Source organism: Phoxinus phoxinus (assembly GCF_949152265.1).
Source record: "Phoxinus phoxinus genome assembly, chromosome: 7".
In the NCBI taxonomy this organism is placed as follows: Eukaryota; Metazoa; Chordata; class Actinopteri; order Cypriniformes; family Leuciscidae; genus Phoxinus; species Phoxinus phoxinus.
The window spans coordinates 71,916-90,841 of NC_136882.1; the positions used below are offsets into that span (position 1 = coordinate 71,916).

The 18,926-nt window shown below is 50.3% G+C and overlaps 1 protein-coding gene across 3 annotated transcripts in view; it reads right to left on the reverse strand.

The window, feature by feature from the left end:
* Positions 1 to 18,926, reverse strand: part of LOC307001466 (mitogen-activated protein kinase kinase kinase kinase 4-like) — a 147,071-nt gene that overhangs the window by 11,719 nt on the left and 116,426 nt on the right. For 2 of the 3 annotated variants that reach the window (XM_079617973.1, XM_079617972.1), the window contains 7 exons: positions 14,227 to 14,332; positions 13,726 to 13,893; positions 6,386 to 6,529; positions 4,810 to 4,944; positions 4,546 to 4,646; positions 3,973 to 4,122; positions 3,730 to 3,889 (listed from right to left, as the gene is read on the reverse strand). In XM_079617973.1, the coding sequence (XP_079474099.1) occupies positions 3,730 to 3,889; positions 3,973 to 4,122; positions 4,546 to 4,646; positions 4,810 to 4,944; positions 6,386 to 6,529; positions 13,726 to 13,893; positions 14,227 to 14,332 (964 nt within the window). Of the gene's footprint in view, positions 1 to 3,729; positions 3,890 to 3,972; positions 4,123 to 4,545; positions 4,647 to 4,730; positions 4,945 to 6,385; positions 6,530 to 13,725; positions 13,894 to 14,226; positions 14,333 to 18,926 lie in introns of all 3 variants that reach the window. The other variant, XR_013798245.1, reaches the window with a different exon arrangement.

Sequence of the window (18,926 nt, forward strand, 5' to 3'; positions counted from 1 at the left end):
AACAAAACTCCCCCCCCCCTCTCAGAAAATACATAAAACTGACATTACTGAGCTATATGCGTTTAAAAGTAGCCTATTAAAATGGCACAATGGCATTGCTCAGTTCAACGTGTTGGGAAATCGGGCATTTTGTCCCGCGTCAGCTTTTATTCAAAAGTTAATAACGAGCTCAACATTCAAAAGGTAAATAAGGTAAATTTCCCACTTGCATCTCTGCCTGCAGACTGAGCTCGTGCGTCATCTTTACGCCAGTTATTCAGACAATAAAGTGTAGGCCTATGTATTCCATAGAAAATTGTGTCTAGTACTATATAAATTACAAAGGTTTAATTTGCATCTTTATTGCAAACGACCCGACCGACCGCGACCCGAATACCATGAAAAATATTTTTTTTGATGACTCGTAACCGCGGGTGACCGCGGGTGATCGCAGGCACCTGCTCATTTTGGATCAACCCGCGCATCACTGTTACAAAGCACTAAATGGTTAGTGAATGTGGGCGCTGTGTGCAGTGGGTTCTGGTGTTCTCAGCATCGTCAAAATAAAAGTCACACCAACAAGCACGGCTTACGTCACTTCAGAGTTCCTACTGGCAGTGTGAACGAAACCAGGAAAATGTTCCAGAGGGAACCATTAGTTCTCGGGGAACCACCCTGGTGGAGAGCTCCTATAACTGAGTTCCTAGAAAACTTCCCATTACACCAGGTGTACTCGTTACATTGTAAGAAGAATGGCATCATTAGCATGATCACAGACACAACCACAGACATCATTAGCCTTTTAGACATGACCACAACACATGATGTAGTCAGCCGGATACGGGCCGTATCCAGATCAGATGGAGGACCTGCGCCTAGACACGACCACAACGCATGATGTAGTCAGCCGGATCCGGACCGTATCCAGATCAGATGGAGGACCTGCGCCTAGACACGACCACAACACATGATGTAGTCAGCCGGATCCAGACCGTATCCAGATCAGATGGAGGACCTGCGCCTAAACACGACCACAACGCATGATGTAGTCAGCCGGATCCGGACCGTATCCAGATCAGATGGAGGACCTGCGCCTAAACACGACCACAACACATGATGTAGACAGCCGGATCCGGGCCGTATCCAGATCAGATGAAGGACCTGCACCTAGACACGACCACAACACATGATGTAGACAGCCGGATCCGGGCCGTATCCAGATCAGATGAAGGACCTGCACCTAGACACGACCACAACACATGATGTAGTCAGCCGGATCAGGGCCGTATCCAGATCAGATGGAGGACCTGCGCCTAGACACGACCACAACACATGATGTAGTCAGCCGGATCCGGGCCGTATCCAGATCAGATGAAGGACCTGCGCCTAGACACGACCACAACGCATGATGTAGTCAGCCGGATCCGGCCGTATCCAGATCAGATGGAGGACCTGCGCCTAGACACGACCACAACACATGATGTAGTCAGCCGGATCCGGCCGTATCCAGATCAGATGGAGGACCTGCGCCTAGACACGACCACAACGCATGATGTAGTCAGCCGGATCCGGGCCGTATCCAGATCAGATTGAGGACCTGCACCTAGACACGACCACAACACATGATGTAGTCAGCCGGATCCGGGCCGTATCCAGATCAGATGGAGGACCTGCGCCTAAACACGACCACAACACATGATGTAGTCAGCCGGATCCGGGCCGTATCCAGATCAGATGAAGGACCTGCACCTAGACACGACCACAACACATGATGTAGACAGCCGGATCCGGGCCGTATCCAGATCAGGTGGAGGACCTGCGCCTAAACACGACCACAACACATGATGTAGTCAGCCGGATCCGGGCCGTATCCAGATCAGATGAAGGACCTGCACCTAGACACGACCACAACACATGATGTAGACAGCCGGATCCGGGCCGTATCCAGATCAGATGGAGGACCTGCGCCTAGACACGACCACAACACATGATGTAGTCAGCCGGATCCGGGCCGTATCCAGATCAGATGAAGGACCTGCACCTAGACACGACCACAACACATGATGTAGTCAGCCGGATCCGGACCGTATCCAGATCAGATGGAGGACCTGCGCCTAAACACGACCACAACACATGATGTAGTCAGCCGGATCCGGGCCGTATCCAGATCAGATGGAGGACCTGCGCCTAGACACGACCACAACACATGATGTAGTCAGCCGGATCCGGCCGTATCCAGATCAGATGGAGGACCTGCGCCTAGACACGACCACAACACATGATGTAGTCAGCCGGATCCGGCCGTATCCAGATCAGATGGAGGACCTGCGCCTAGACACGACCACAACACATGATGTAGTCAGCCGGATCCGGGCCGTATCCAGATCAGATGGAGGACCTGCGCCTAGACACGACCACAACACATGATGTAGTCAGCCGGATCCGGGCCGTATCCAGATCAGATGGAGGACCTGCGCCTAGACACGACCACAACACATGATGTAGTCAGCCGGATCCGGGCCGTATCCAGATCAGGTGGAGGACCTGCGCCTGGACACGACCACAACACATGATGTAGTCAGCCGGATCCGGCCGGATCCAGATCAGATGGAGGCGTGATGCATCACAATATTCAAGCAGAAGGAACTGGATGAAATCTGAATGATACTAATATACAATCTGACTTGATACAGCCTGTATCATAATGACACGGAGTTGGTCTTTGGCCAGAGGAGAACTGAGTCTGGTTCCTCTCAAGGGTTTTCCTCCATTCTGTCACTGATGGAGTTTGTGTTAGTCACTGTCGCCTCTGGCTTCATTAGTTGGAAACACTAAACATCCAACAGTGTTATTGATCTGACTGTCCTGACGCTGCTGTATGAGAACTGAACTGAGCTGATGATGACATCACTGTTTTCTCCAGAGCGCTATATAACTGAATTGGACATTTCATATTTGATGATCTTTACACAGTTATTAAACTAAACTAAATCAACATTGAACTGATCTTAACAATTACACTATTTTCTTTTTAGAGCTCCTTTACAGCAGAATTGAACTCCGTTTGCATCACTGAATCATGATTTCCCCATTTATCGCTTTAAAGCTGTGGGTTTTCTTACAGTTTTCTTTCAGCTAAAAATAAACATTCTGGAGGGGAAATACTATATATAAACGCAATCAGAGCATAAATGTATAATATAAAAGAGAAGCAAATGTACCAGCCTGCAGAGTTGTGCAGTTGGATAAAGTCCATGTCCAACGGTACTGTAGGCTGGAGAGAACGCTGATTAACAAGCCATTTCCCCCGACAAACAGTTTGTTTGAGGCGAGTAGACTTTATTGAACATAAAAAGCTTAATACGCCAACTAACTTCTCCGTCTTGATGACATTACAGGATATGAACCACATGCAATTCCTCTGACTTTGTTCCCATTGGCAGTCGCTCTCAAAAGTTGCAGCTCATTTCATTTGCATAAATCAGGCAACAATTGGCTTTGTCGTGTAACGCCTCTGTCAGAGCATGTGCACAACACATGCATTTAACGCTTCACATATCCCAATATGCATTGTGTCATGTATACTTGGACAGTGTAGCTCAACTATGGAAAAACCACTGCAGCTTGACTATTACTTCATGCAAACATACTGACATATTTACTAACAAAATAGTACTTGGCCTTCTAAAAATAGAAATATTGTAACGATAGAGTAATGAGTGAATAGCATTGTAGGCGTGATTAACGTACCAACAGATGTGGGCATCTCGCCCCACTGGAGCACCACGTCTTTAGTGATGCGGCCATAGGTGTTGACATACACACCCTCGTCTTCATAACACACCAGCAGCTCAATGCCATCCGTGTTCGGCAGGATGATGATGGCGTGCGACTGAATACTCATCTGAATCTACAGCAAAACAAAGAGAGAGGAAGATGAAGGCTGGGAAACACTGCTGGAAAAATCCAATGCTTGTCACTATCAACACATACGTGAGTTGGCAGATAAATGTCATAGACAGCTCCTGAGTCGACATCCACGGCATGAAACCCAGAGCAGGAGCCATAGATGACCTTTAACCTTTGGCCTTCTTCAACTGTGAGGTCAACTAGCAGAGGCTTGTGCACTAAATCACCAAACGACTGCCACAGAAAGAGGGAAATGTCATCATTGTGAGATTCTTCAAGACGTCTTTTTTAAATTTTACAATAAATATCAGCATATTTAATTTATGATAAGGTCCACTTACACTAAGGACGATAACCCTAACTATATAATAACTATATTAGCGCCCACACTAACGCACAATATCGCTTATTATAAGCGCACTGCAGTAAAATGCTGGAGCTCTTTAAAGCAGGATGGATTCTGAATGGCTGTCAATGTTTTTATCGTTCATCAGATGGGGAAAAACATAACTTTCAGAGTGATTCCAACAACATTGTTCCTCTGTGCCGTTATCGTTATACTATAACTTTATACACCTCGCCGCCAAGCGACGAGCAAAGCGTTTACAACAGCACATCATGCTTGACTCGTTCTGATGGACATATTAGGTTCGTCACCTTGAAAGCCATGAATTTATGGTATGGTTTGGGAGCCCACGCATACACCTCTACTGAATTCTTCAGGGCCAGAACCAAGAACTTGATCCTCTCGTACTTCACTACAGACCAAACAAACAACAGATGTCAGTGCAATACTGTGCAGCGATGAAAGAGATAACCAGATCAAGAATTCATTAAAATACCTCTCAAGGTGTTTTCTGCAGAGTAGATATAACAAACCAGGACTTTGTTTTAGGGAATCTTTTGGATAGGAACACATACCGACTTTGTAGTGCACACAGCCCTCCAGGTCTCCTACGGTGGTCCAGCCCTGCTTCTTCTCCACCTCAGGGTCATTGTGGAGGATCTTGTTCCTCAGCCACGAAAGATAGTACACACGCAGTTTATTCTTCTTCCCTAGGATTGGAAGCTGGAATCAACATGTGCTCTATGTGTATGTGCCCATGCCTTATAATAATAATTCATTACATTTATATAGCGCTTTTCTAGGTACTCAAAGCACTTTACATGTGGAAGGGGGGAATCTCCTCAACCAACACTTACGGAACTTAGTCACATTATTTGAGAGATTTACCTCGCTTTATAATACAGACTTAAAATAAGACTATCGCTCCGGAGTATAAGTCGCATCAGTCAAAAAATGCGTCAAAAAGAGGAAAAAAACATATATAAGTCGCACTGGACTATAAGTTGCATATTTAGACATTTATTTCACAAAATCCAAGACCAAGAACAGACATTTAATCTGGAAAGGTTATTCAGCTCCACAACAGCACACAGAACAACAGCTGAATAGTGTCCGGTGTGTTAGCGTAACACATTAACAGTTATCCAGCTGCACAACAGCACACAGAACACCAGCTGAATAGTGTCCGGTGTGTTGGCGTAACACATTCACAGTTATCCAGCTGCACAACAGCACACAGAACATATCCCTGAGGCTGAATAGGCTAAACTAACATTAGCCAGTGAGTCCAACAAGTTACCGGTCAGCAAGTTCACCAAGCTCCCGATCTCACTCCACAACACTGAATCCACTGAGTTCTTCCTCGGTGTCGCTTCTGAACAACTCCGCTAACTAGAGCGCCCTCTCGCGGCTGTAGACGGTAATGTTTTCTCTTGGTTCATCTCAGTCAGTATGAATTCATTTTGATATATAAGTCGCAGGACCAGCCAAACTATGAAAAAAAGTGTGCCTTATAGTCCGGAAAATACGTTATGTATATATATATGCATTAGCATGATAAACTGTGAAATTTTCTCTGTATAAAAACAGATTTTCCCATTAGACTGAAGAGAGAATCAAAGAATACTGTCAGGAACTCATGATTTTGCACTGATCTTCAACCAGGGATTAAATGAACTAGAGCTTTAGGTTTAGAGGATGTCATGGCTGAGCTGAAACCTTTCAAATAAAATGGAAAAAAAGACCAAACGTTTCCTAAGAATTAGCCGTATAACAAATTACTTCTATACAACTTTTACATTTATAAAGAATCTGCAGCCAGTCTAAATAACTTTGCAACTTTAACGTAAAGTACAGGACTTCCTGTGTGTCATGGAATATTTCAACATGTCTAAACATGATAAAGTACAGCATGTCTCACTACAATTTTAAAACTAGGTTTGCACAGTTTTGTCATGTCTGAGCCTTTACCACAAAGACAGACAGAATTTGAAGAAAATAGGGGAACTAGATTGTTTGTGAAGGTATGCATGAGAACCGAATCACAAGAGAGGATGTTATGTAACATTGAAAGCACGAACACACAAATACACGGAAACATCCTCCTACATACAGATCAATACCAGGAGATCCTGCACGAGGCTTCGGTACCTGATATTGTCACTAGTACGTTAAGTCCCTCCAAAACATCCATTTGTTGAAAGCGTCTACGACTAATAAGCGGGTAGACTTTCCCTTGACCGCTGCGATCCAGTAGCATGAGTCCGCTCTCTGTCCCGACCAACAGATTAACACCTGAGGGAGAGAGAAACAGAGAAAACTCAATCAAACACTTATCCAACATCCCTCCAGTGAACTCGTGTCGAGTCAGCATGAAACGCTTCAAAGCCGGTTCCTCTTCTGTAGTGTGACCATTTTCTGATACCAAATATTCATGGAAAGGAAAGTTGCTTCAGAGGCAGAACAGGTTATTTTGATGAACGATCAAACGTTGGCACTGATCGGTCATACACAAGAAGAGCAGGAATGTTTATTAAGAAAGTAAACGGGGTCAATTTTGATTTCATATTGACTTCCATGCAATAACAGATAGAGTTGTGACAATGCAATCATGTATTGCGTAACTTTTCACAATACGGTTTCAATATTTCTATTTTTGCACTCAATCGTGCCCTGAAGTTAATACAAGAATAATATATTTAGGACACATAATGTAATTAATAAAGTAATGTACATAAGTGCAAAGTGTGAGACCAGCGTTTCTCTGGCAAAGAGACTGAAGCAAAGTTTCGCTGTGATTTCAGTCTTGTGTTTCTGTAGTTCTGGATGCGCAGCTGCCGCGAGTCGAGAGAAGTTTCACTTCACAGCTAATAGGCCTGTACACACCGGCACGACTATCTCGCGCTTATCGCCAGCACTTTTCGGGACGTTTTTCGACGCATCTTTGTGTTCATACACAAGAGATTAACATGCACATTCACTCCCTGAAAGTAGATGGCGCTTATTGTAAAACAGAAATACCCCGGTTCACAAGGTGGCGCTGCCCAACTTTACACTTCTGACACTCGCTTGTCACACAGAAGAAGAAGAGAGCCAGTATTTACGTGCTTGCCAAAACCATTCACACTCTTTTTGCCAACAGATTTCTTTAGTCGCTGTGGCGTTCTTTGTGTTCAGACACCGAAGAGACCAGCATTCATCTTGCCTCTTGCATCTTCTTCACCAATCTCATTAGTTGGCCAATTAACGTGGCGAGTCCAACCAAAAAAACGAACACGAGGCATTTTTCAAAAGTTACGCTTTTACGCCTGGCATTTTGCGCGTCGGTGTGCATACTCACATTGGCACCCTTTGTTTAGTCCCGAGGCGTTAAACGTCAGCGAAAAGTGCACGCGATAATCGTTCCAGTGTGCACACGCCTTTAGGCTTCAATTAAATTACTGTGACGTAATCAGTGTACAACTAATCCAAATAATGTTTGGCATGTGTAAGAAATAAATGCATCAATGTGCACTGGCATATTGAGACGACAGACCATTTGAGTTTGTTAGACTGGTGTTGGGCTGGTGGACTGGTGTTGGGCTGGTGGACTGGTGTCGGAGTGGTGGACTGGTGTTGGAGTGGTGGACTGGTGTCAGAGTGGTGGACTGGTGTCAGAGTGGTGGACTGGTGTCAGAGTGGTGGACTGGTGTCAGAGTGGTGGACTGGTGTCAGAGTGGTGGACTGGTGTCAGAGTGTTGGACTGGTGTCGGAGTGATGGACTGGTGTCGGAGTGGTGGACTGGTGTCAGAGTGGTGGACTGGTGTCAGAGTGATGGACTGGTGTCAGAGTGGTGGACTGGTGTCAGAGTGGTGGACTGGTGTCAGAGTGGTGGACTGGTGTCAGAGTGGTGGACTGGTGTCAGAGTGGTGGACTGGTGTCAGAGTGGTGGACTGGTGTCAGAGTGGTGGACTGGTGTCAGAGTGGTGGACTGGTGTCAGAGTGGTGGACTGGTGTCAGAGTGGTGGACTGGTGTCAGAGTGTTGGACTGGTGTCGGAGTGATGGACTGGTGTCGGAGTGGTGGACTGGTGTCAGAGTGTTGGACTGGTGTCGGAGTGGTGGACTGGTGTCAGAGTGTTGGACTGGTGTCGGAGTGATGGACTGGTGTCGGAGTGGTGGACTGGTGTCGGAGTGTTGGACTGGTGTCAGAGTGATGGACTGGTGTCAGAGTGGTGGACTGGTGTCAGAGTGATGGACTGGTGTCGGAGTGATGGACTGGTGTCAGAGTGGTGGACTGGTGTCAGAGTGGTGGACTGGTGTCAGAGTGGTGGACTGGTGTCAGAGTGGTGGACTGGTGTCAGAGTGGTGGACTGGTGTCAGAGTGGTGGACTGGTGTCAGAGTGGTGGACTGGTGTCAGAGTGGTGGACTGGTGTCAGAGTGGTGGACTGGTGTCAGAGTGGTGGACTGGTGTCAGAGTGTTGGACTGGTGTCGGAGTGATGGACTGGTGTCGGAGTGGTGGACTGGTGTCGGAGTGTTGGACTGGTGTCAGAGTGTTGGACTGGTGTCAGAGTGGTGGACTGTCAGAGTGGTGGACTAGTGTCAGAGTGGTGGACTGGTGTCAGAGTGGTGGACTGGTGTCAGAGTGGTGGACTGGTATCAGAGTGGTGGACTGGTGTCGGAGTGGTGGACTGGTGTCAGAGTGGTGGACTGGTGTCAGAGTGGTGGACTGGTGTCAGAGTGGTGGACTGGTGTCAGAGTGGTGGACTGGTATCAGAGTGGTGGACTGGTGTCGGAGTGGTGGACTGGTGTCGGAGTGGTGGACTGGTGTCGGAGTGGTGGACTGGTGTCGGAGTGGTGGACTGGTGTCGGAGTGGTGGACTGGTGTCGGAGTGGTGGACAGGTGTCGGAGTGGTGGACTGGTGTCAGAGTGGTGGACTGGTGTCAGAGTGGTGGACTGGTGTCAGAGTGGTGGACTGGTGTCGGAGTGGTGGACTGGTGTCGGAGTGGTGGACTGGTGTCGGAGTGGTGGACTGGTGTCGGAGTGGTGGACTGGTGTCGGAGTGGTGGACTGGTGTCGGAGTGGTGTCAGAGTGGTGGACTGGTGTCAGAGTGGTGGACTGGTATCAGAGTGTTGGACTGGTGTCAGAGTGGTGGACTGGTGTCGGAGTGGTGGACTGGTGTCAGAGTGGTGGACTGGTGTCAGAGTGTTGGACTGGTGTCAGAGTGTTGGACTGGTGTCAGAGTGGTGGACTGGTGTCAGAGTGTTGGACTGGTGTCAGAGTGTTGGACTGGTGTCAGAGTGTTGGACTGGTGTCAGAGTGGTGGACTGGTGTCAGAGTGGTGGACTGGTATCAGAGTGGTGGACTGGTGTCGGAGTGGTGGACTGGTGTCAGAGTGGTGGACTGGTGTCAGAGTGGTGGACTGGTGTCAGAGTGGTGGACTGGTGTCAGAGTGGTGGACTGGTGTCAGAGTGGTGGACAGGTGTCGGAGTGGTGGACTGGTGTCAGAGTGGTGGACTGGTGTCAGAGTGGTGGACTGGTGTCAGAGTGGTGGACTGGTGTCAGAGTGTTGGACTGGTGTCGGAGTGGTGGACTGGTGTCAGAGTGTTGGACTGGTGTCGGAGTGGTGGACTGGTGTCAGAGTGGTGGACTGGTGTCAGAGTGGTGGACTGGTGTCAGAGTGTTGGACTGGTGTCAGAGTGTTGGACTGGTGTCAGAGTGTTGGACTGGTGTCGGAGTGTTGGACTGGTGTCGGAGTGGTGGACTGGTGTCGGAGTGGTGGACTGGTGTCGGAGTGGTGTTAGACTGGTGTCAGACTGGTGTCGGAGTGGTGTTGGAGTGTTGGAGTGGTGGACTGGTGTTGGAGTGGTGGACTGGTGTTGGAGTGGTGGACTGGTGTTGGAGTGGTGGACTGGTGTCGGAGTGTTGGACTGGTGTCGGAGTGTTGGACTGGTGTCGGAGTGGTGGACTGGTGTCGGAGTGGTGGACTGGTGTCGGAGTGGTGGACTGGTGTCGGAGTGGTGGACTGGTGTCGGAGTGGTGGACTGGTGTCGGAGTGGTGGACTGGTGTCAGAGTGGTGGACTGGTGTCAGAGTGTTGGACTGGTGTCGGAGTGTTGGACTGGTGTCAGAGTGGTGGACTGGTGTCGGAGTGGTGGACTGGTGTCGGAGTGTTGGACTCGTGTCGGAGTGGTGGACTGGTGTCGGAGTGGTGGACTGGTGTCAGAGTGGTGGACTGGTGTCAGAGTGTTGGACTGGTGTCGGAGTGTTGGACTGGTGTCAGAGTGGTGGACTGGTGTCGGAGTGGTGGACTGGTGTCGGAGTGGTGGACTGGTGTCGGAGTGGTGGACTGGTGTCAGAGTGGTGTTGGACTGGTGTCAGAGTGGTGTTGGACTGGTGTCAGAGTGGTGTTAGACTGGTGTCGGAGTGGTGGACTGGTGTCGGAGTGGTGGACTGGTGTCGGAGTGGTGGACTGGTGTCGGAGTGTTGGACTGGTGTCGGAGTGGTGGACTGGTGTCGGAGTGGTGGACTGGTGTCAGAGTGGTGGACTGGTGTCGGAGTGTTGGACTGGTGTCGGAGTGTTGGACTGGTGTCGGAGTGGTGGACTAGTGTCAGAGTGGTGGACTGGTGTCGGAGTGGTGGACTGGTGTCAGAGTGGTGTTGGACTGGTGTCGGAGTGGTGTTAGACTGGTGTCGGAGTGGTGGACTGGTGTCGGAGTGGTGGACTGGTGTCGGAGTGGTGGACTGGTGTCGGAGTGGTGGACTGGTGTCGGAGTGGTGGACTGGTGTCAGAGTGTTGGACTGGTGTCGGAGTGGTGGACTGGTGTCAGAGTGTTGGACTGGTGTCGGAGTGGTGGACTGGTGTCGGAGTGGTGGACTGTTGTCGGAGTGGTGGACTGTTGTCGGAGTGGTGGACTGGTGTCAGAGTGGTGGACTGGTGTCGGAGTGGTGGACTGGTGTCGGAGTGTTGGACTGGTGTCAGACTGGTGTCGGAGTGTTGGACTGGTGTCAGACTGGTGTCGGAGTGTTGGACTGGTGTCAGAGTGGTGGACTGGTGTCGGAGGTTGGACTGGTGTCAGACTGGTGTCGGAGTGTTGGACTGGTGTCAGACTGGTGTCGGAGTGGTGTTGGACTGGTGTCGGAGTGGTGGACTGGTGTTGGAGTGGTGTCGGAGTGTTGGACTGGTGTTGGACTGGTGTTGGACTGGTGTCGGAGTGGTGTTAGACTGGTGTCGGAGTGGTGTTGGACTGGTGTTGGAGTGGTGTTAGACTGGTGTCGGAGTGGTGTTAGACTGGTGTCAGACTGGTGTCGGAGTGGTGTTAGACTGGTGTCAGACTGGTGTCGGAGTGGTGTCGGAGTGGTGTTGGACTGGTGTCGGAGTGGTGTTGGACAGGTGTCGGACTGGTGTTAGACTGGTGTCGGACTGGTGTTGGAGTGGTGTTAGACTGGTGTCAGACTGGTGTCGGACTGGTGTGGGAGTGTTGGACTGTTGTCGGAGTGGTGTTAGACTGGTGTCGGAACTGGTGTCGGACTGGTGTTAGATTGGTGTCAGACTGGTGTCGGAGTGGTGTTAGACTGGTGTCAGACTGGTGTCAGACTGGTGTCGGAGTGGTGTTGGACTGGTGTCGGAGTGGTGGACTGGTGTTGGACTGGTGTCGGAGTGTTGGACTGGTGTTGGACTGGTGTCGGAGTGGTGTTAGACTGGTGTCGGAGTGGTGTCGGAGTGGTGTTGGACTGGTGTTGGAGTGGTGTTAGACTGGTGTCGGAGTGGTGTTAGACTGGTGTCAGACTGGTGTCGGAGTGGTGTTAGACTGGTGTCGGAGTGGTGTTAGACTGGTGTCAGACTGGTGTCGGAGTGGTGTTAGACTGGTGTCAGACTGGTGTCGGAGTGGTGTCGGAGTGGTGTTGGACTGGTGTCGGAGTGGTGTTGGACTGGTGTCGGACTGGTGTTAGACTGGTGTCGGACTGGTGTCGGAGTGGTGTTAGACTGGTGTCAGACTGGTGTCGGACTGGTGTGGGAGTGTTGGACTGTTGTCGGAGTGGTGTTAGACTGGTGTCGGAACTGGTGTCGGACTGGTGTTAGATTGGTGTCAGACTGGTGTCGGAGTGGTGTTAGACTGGTGTCAGACTGGTGTCGGACTGGTGTCGGAGTGGTGGACTGGTGTTGGACTGGTGTCGGAGTGGTGTTAGACTGGTGTCGGAGTGGTGTTAGACTGGTGTTGGACTGGTGTCGGAGTGGTGTTAGATTGGTGTCAGACTGGTGTCGGAGTGGTGTCGGAGTGGTGTTAGACTGGTGTCGGAGTGGTGTCGGAGTGGTGTTAGACTGGTGTCGGAGTGGTGTTAGACTGGTGTTAGACTGGTGTCAGACTGGTGTCGGAGTGGTGTTAGACTGGTGTCAGACTGGTGTCGGAGTGGTGTTAGACTGGTGTCGGAGTGGTGTCGGAGTGGTGTTAGACTGGTGTCGGAGTGGTGTTAGACTGGTGTTAGACTGGTGTCAGACTGGTGTCGGAGTGGTGTTAGACTGGTGTTGGAGTGGTGTTAGACTGGTGTCAGACTGGTGTCGGAGTGGTGTTAGACTGGTGTCAGACTGGTGTCGGAGTGGTGTTAGACTGGTGTCGGAGTGGTGTTAGACTGGTGTCGGAGTGGTGTTAGACTGGTGTCGGAGTGGTGTTGGACTGGTGGAGTCGGACTGGTGTTGGAGTGGTGGACTGGCGACACCAGTCCGACACCAGTCCGACACCAGTCCGACACCAGTCCGACACCAGTCCGACACCACACCAACACTGGTGGAGGACTGGTGTTGGTCTGGTGTTGGACTGGGTTCGGACTGGTGTTGGAGTGGTGGACTGGTGTTGGAGTGGTGGACTGGTGTCGGACTGGTGTTGGATTGGGTTCGGACTGGTGTTGGAGTGTTGGACTGGTGTCGGAGTGTTGGACTGGTGTTGGAGTGGTGGACTGGTGTTGGAGTGGTGTTGGAGTGGTGGACTGGAGTTGGATTGGGTTCGGACTGCTGTTGGAGTGGTGGACTGGTGTTGGAGTGGTGGACTGGTGTTGGAGTGGTGGACTGGTGTTGGAGTGGTGGACTGCTGTTGGAGTGTTGGACTGGTGTCGGAGTGGTGGACTGGTGTTGGAGTGGTGGACTGGTGGACTGGTGTTGGAGTGGTGGACTGGTGTCGGACTGGTGTTGGATTGGGTTCGGACTGGTGTTGGAGTGTTGGACTGGTGTCGGAGTGTTGGACTGGTGTTGGAGTGGTGGACTGGTGTTGGAGTGGTGGACTGGTGTTGGAGTGGTGTTGGAGTGGTGGACTGGAGTTGGATTGGGTTCGGACTGCTGTTGGAGTGGTGGACTGGTGTTGGAGTGGTGGACTGGTGTTGGAGTGGTGGACTGGTGTTGGAGTGGTGGACTGCTGTTGGAGTGTTGGACTGGTGTCGGAGTGGTGGACTGGTGTTGGAGTGGTGGACTGGTGTTGGAGTGGTGGACTGGTGTCGGACTCTTCAGAGCGGGACTCACCCCACAGAGCAGCGCACAAGATCTCTGAGTTGAACCTCTTCTTGTATTTGCGTATCTCTGGCGTGTCGTTCTGTGGCCGAGTGTTGACAGGATTGACGTTGACCACCGAACCCTTACGGGACGCGTCCTGACGCAGAGCCTCCTGCAGTCGAGCATCATTACTGTAACCTGAGGAACATCACGATGTTTGGGCAAATCAACTCACATTTATCTGGGTAGCACTTTCACACACACAGCTTTACAGAAAACCATGGTCTTAATGTTTATATCATCTAATCATCTTCATGACTCAATCGTATTTCAAAAGTGATCAAGCAGTTGAGATTCACTCTATTGTTTCCGTGAGTGTACTGTATGTATATGGATAAATACGTATTTCTCACAGATGTCATAATAATTCTCTGCATCTGGAGGCATAATGTTGATTACCACAAATCATTTCAGAAATCAGTGTTCTCCCAGAGCAGCAGAAGCGTCCCGTTGGCTCTCACACACACTCACCAGCGTTATTGAGCGCGCTGCCGGTGGACGGAGACACCTGGAGGAGGCGCGGGTCGATGAAGGGCGTGAACGAGGAGGAAGACTTGTGCTTCGGCACAGTGGGAGTCTGCGAGAGGACCGGCAGCAAACAATCAGAAAACACTTCAGGAAATGTAGGAAAGTTTGAAAAAACTCAACTAGAACTAAACACACAAATGATCAATATGAATGACTTGATGGTGGTTGGTGAAAAAAAAATACGAATAGACTGATGGAAACAATGATCATTGCAATTCTTAGAATAAGAAAGGAACAACAAGGGAGAATATGGATGCAAGCAAGCTGAAGGAGAAACACCTCTGGCAAAAGCATTTCTCTTTTCTTGGTTTCTGGGGTTCAGTTACGTGACAATCATACGCATAACAGCGAAGAAGAGATTCTTCTCATTGCACAAGCGCACATAGCTCATATGTTGTGACGTTGTTTTAGTCTTGTTCAGCCTGTACAGATCAGTTCAGTTTGCAAAGAAATGGTGTTTTAAGGGCTTGACGACGTAAACCGCTGTCTTCCACTGGATTCAAAATATTGGGAAATAGACGTCGGCTGACTGTGGACTTTGCCAAAAATCTGAATCCAATTGAGAAGTAAACTCATAATAATATTATCAATAATATGAAGAAAAGTCACAATTAAATGTCAAACAGTGCTGAAGTGTATTAGGATATTATCAATAATGATATAACCATGACAATGTTTTGTAATTAAATACATTAATAAAATTAGCTATGCTTCATCACCACTGACACAAAAGTACTGCTTTTATTCATTTTATTTGTTTTAATGTACAAAAAGGAGAGAGAAAAAAAAGGATAGAAATAAAATCTATTCAGGTCTTGTTAATATTCACTATATTGCCAAAAGCTTTGGGACGTCTGCCTTTACATGCACATGAACTTTAATGACATCCCATTCCTGATCCGTAGGGTTTAATATGGAGTTGCTCCACCTGCAGCAATAACAGCTTCAGCTCTTCTGGGAAGGCTTTCCTCAAGGGTTAGGAGTGTTTATGGGAATGTTTGACCATTCTTCTAGAAGCGCATTAGTGAGGTCCGGCACTGATGTTGGACGAGAAGCTCTCAGTCTCCGCTCATCCCAAAGCTGTTCTATCGGGTTGAGATCAGGACTCTGTGCAGCCAGTCCAGTTCCTCCACACCACACTCCTCATCCATGTGTTTATGGACCTGCTCTGTGCACTGGAGCGCAGTCACGCTGGAACAGGAACATCACCAAACTCTCCCACAAAGTTGGTAGCATGAAATTTTCCAAAATGTCTTTGTATGCTGAAGCATTAAGAGTTCTTTTCAGTGGAACTAAGAGGCCGAGCCCTTAAAAACAACCCCACCCCGTAATCCCCCCTCCACCAAACTTTACACTTGGCACAATGCAGTCACGCAAATACTGTTCTTCTGGAAAACGCCAAACCCAGACTCGACCATCGGATTGCCAGACAGATAAGTGTGATCCGTCACTTCAGAGAACACGTCTCCACTGCTCTAGAGTCCAGCTTTACTCCACTGCATCCCACGCTTTACACCACTGCATCCCACGCTTTACACCACTGCATCCCACACTTTACACCACTGCATCCCACGCTTTACACCACTGCATCCCACGCTTTACACCACTGCATCCCACGCTTTACACCACTGCATCCCACACTTTACACCACTGCATCCCACGCTTTACACCACTGCATCTCACGCTTTACACCTCTGCACCCCACTCTTTACACCACTGCATCCCACGCTTTACACCACTGCATCCCACGCTTTACACCACTGCATCCCACGCTTTACACCACTGCATCCCACGCTTTACACCTCTGCACCCCACTCTTTACACCACTGCATCCCACTCTTTACACCACTGCATCCCACGCTTTACACCACTGCATCCCACGCTTTACACCACTGCATCCCACGCTTTGCACCACTGCATCCCACGCTTTGCACCACTGCATCCCACGCTTTACACCACTGCATCCCACTCTTTACACCACTGCATCCCACGCTTTACACCACTGCATCCCACGCTTTACACCACTGCATCCCACGCTTTGCACCACTGCATCCCACGCTTTACACCACTGCATCCCACGCTTTACACCACTGCATCCCACGCTTTACACCACTGCATCACACAATTTACACCACTGCATCCCACACTTTACACCACTGCATCCCACTCTTTACACCACTGCATCCCACACTTTACACCACTGCATCCCACTCTTTACACCACTGCATCCCACTCTTTACACCACTGCATCCCACACTTTACACCACTGCATCCCACTCTTTACACCACTGCATCCCACGCTTTACACCACTGCATCCCACGCTTTACACCACTGCATCCCACGCTTTACACCACTGCATCCCACGCTTTACACCACTGCATCCCACGCTTTACACCACTGCATCCCACGCTTTACACCACTGCATCCCACGCTTTGCACCACTGCATCCCACGCTTTACACCACTGCATCCCACGCTTTACACCACTGCATCACACACTTTACACCACTGCATCCCACACTTTACACCACTGCATCCCACTCTTTACACCACTGCATCCCACACTTTACACCACTGCATCCCACTCTTTACACCACTGCATCCCACTCTTTACACCACTGCATCCCACGCTTTACACCACTGCATCCCACGCTTTACACCACTGCATCCCACGCTTTACACCACTGCATCCCACGCTTTACACCACTGCATCCCACGCTTTACACCACTGCATCCCACGCTTTACACCACTGCATCCCACGCTTTACACCACTGCATCCCACGCTTTACACCACTGCATCCCACGCTTTACACCACTGCATCCCACACTTTACACCACTGCATCCGACACTTTACACCACTGCATCCCACACTTTACTCCACTGCATCCCACTCTTTACACCACTGCATCCCACTCTTTACACCACTGCACCCCACACTTTACACCACTGCATCCCACTCTTTACACCACTGCATCCCACTCTTTACTCCACTGCATCCCACTCTTTACACCACTGCACCTCACACTTTACACCACTGCACCCCACTCTTTACACCACTGCATCCCACTCTTTACACCACTGCATCCCACTCTTTACACCACTGCATCCCACGCTTTACACCACTGCATCCCACGCTTTACACCACTGCATCCCACGCTTTACACCACTGCATCCGACACTTTACACCACTGCATCCCACTCTTTACTCCACTGCATCCCACACTTTACTCCACTGCATCCCACTCTTTACACCACTGCATCCCACTCTTTACACCACTGCATCCCACGCTTTACACCACTGCATCCCACGCTTTACACCACTGCATCCCACTCTTTACACCACTGCATCCCACCCTTTACACCACTGCACCCCACGCTTTACACCACTGCACCCCACTCTTTACACCACTGCACCCCACGCTTTACACCACTGCATCCCACTCTTTACACCACTGCATCCCACTCTTTACACCACTGCATCCCACTCTTTACACCACTGCATCCCACGCTTTACACCACTGCATCCCACTCTTTACACCACTGCATCCCACTCTTTACACCACTGCATCCCACGCTTTACACCACTGCATCCCACGCTTTACACCACTGCATCCCACTCTTTACACCACTGCATCCCAGGCTTTACTCCACTGCACCCCACCCTTTACGCCACTGCACCCCACGCTTTACGCCACTGCACCCCACGCTTTACGCCACTGCATCCCACGCTTTACGCCACTGCATCCCACGCTTTACTCCACTGCACCCCACTCTTTACGCCACTGCACCCCACGCTTTACGCCACTGCACCCCACGCTTTACGCCACTGCACCCCACGCTTTACGCCACTGCACCCCACGCTTTACGCCACTGCACCCCACGCTTTACGCCACTGCACCCCACGCTTTACGCCACTGCACCCCACGCTTTACGCCACTGCACCCCACGCTTTACGCCACTGCACCCCACGCTTTACGCCACTGCACCCCACGCTTTACGCCACTGCACCCCACGCTTTACGCCACTGCACCCCACGCTTTACGCCACTGCACCCCACGCTTTACGCCACTGCACCCCACGCTTTACGCCACTGCACCCCACGCTTTACGCCACTGCACCCCACGCTTTACGCCACTGCACCCCACGCTTTACGCCACTGCACCCCACGCTTTACGCCACTGCACCCCACGCTTTACGCCACTGCATCCCACGCTTTACTCCACTGCATCCCACGCTTTACACCACTGCATCCCACGCTTTACTCCACTGCATCCCACGCTTTACTCCACTGCATCCCACGCTTTACTCCACTGCATCCCACGCTTTACTCCACTGCATCCCACGCTTTACTCCACTGCATCCCACGCTTTACTCCACTGCATCCCACGCTTTACTCCACTGCATCCCACGCTTTACTCCACTGCATCCCACGCTTTACTCCACTGCATCCCACGCTTTACTCCACTGCATCCCACGCTTTACTCCACTGCATCCCACGCTTTACTCCACTGCATCCCACGCTTTACTCCACTGCATCCCACGCTTTACTCCACTGCATCCCACGCTTTACTCCACTGCATCCCACGCTTTACTCCACTGCATCCCACGCTTTACTCCACTGCATCCCACGCTTTACTCCAC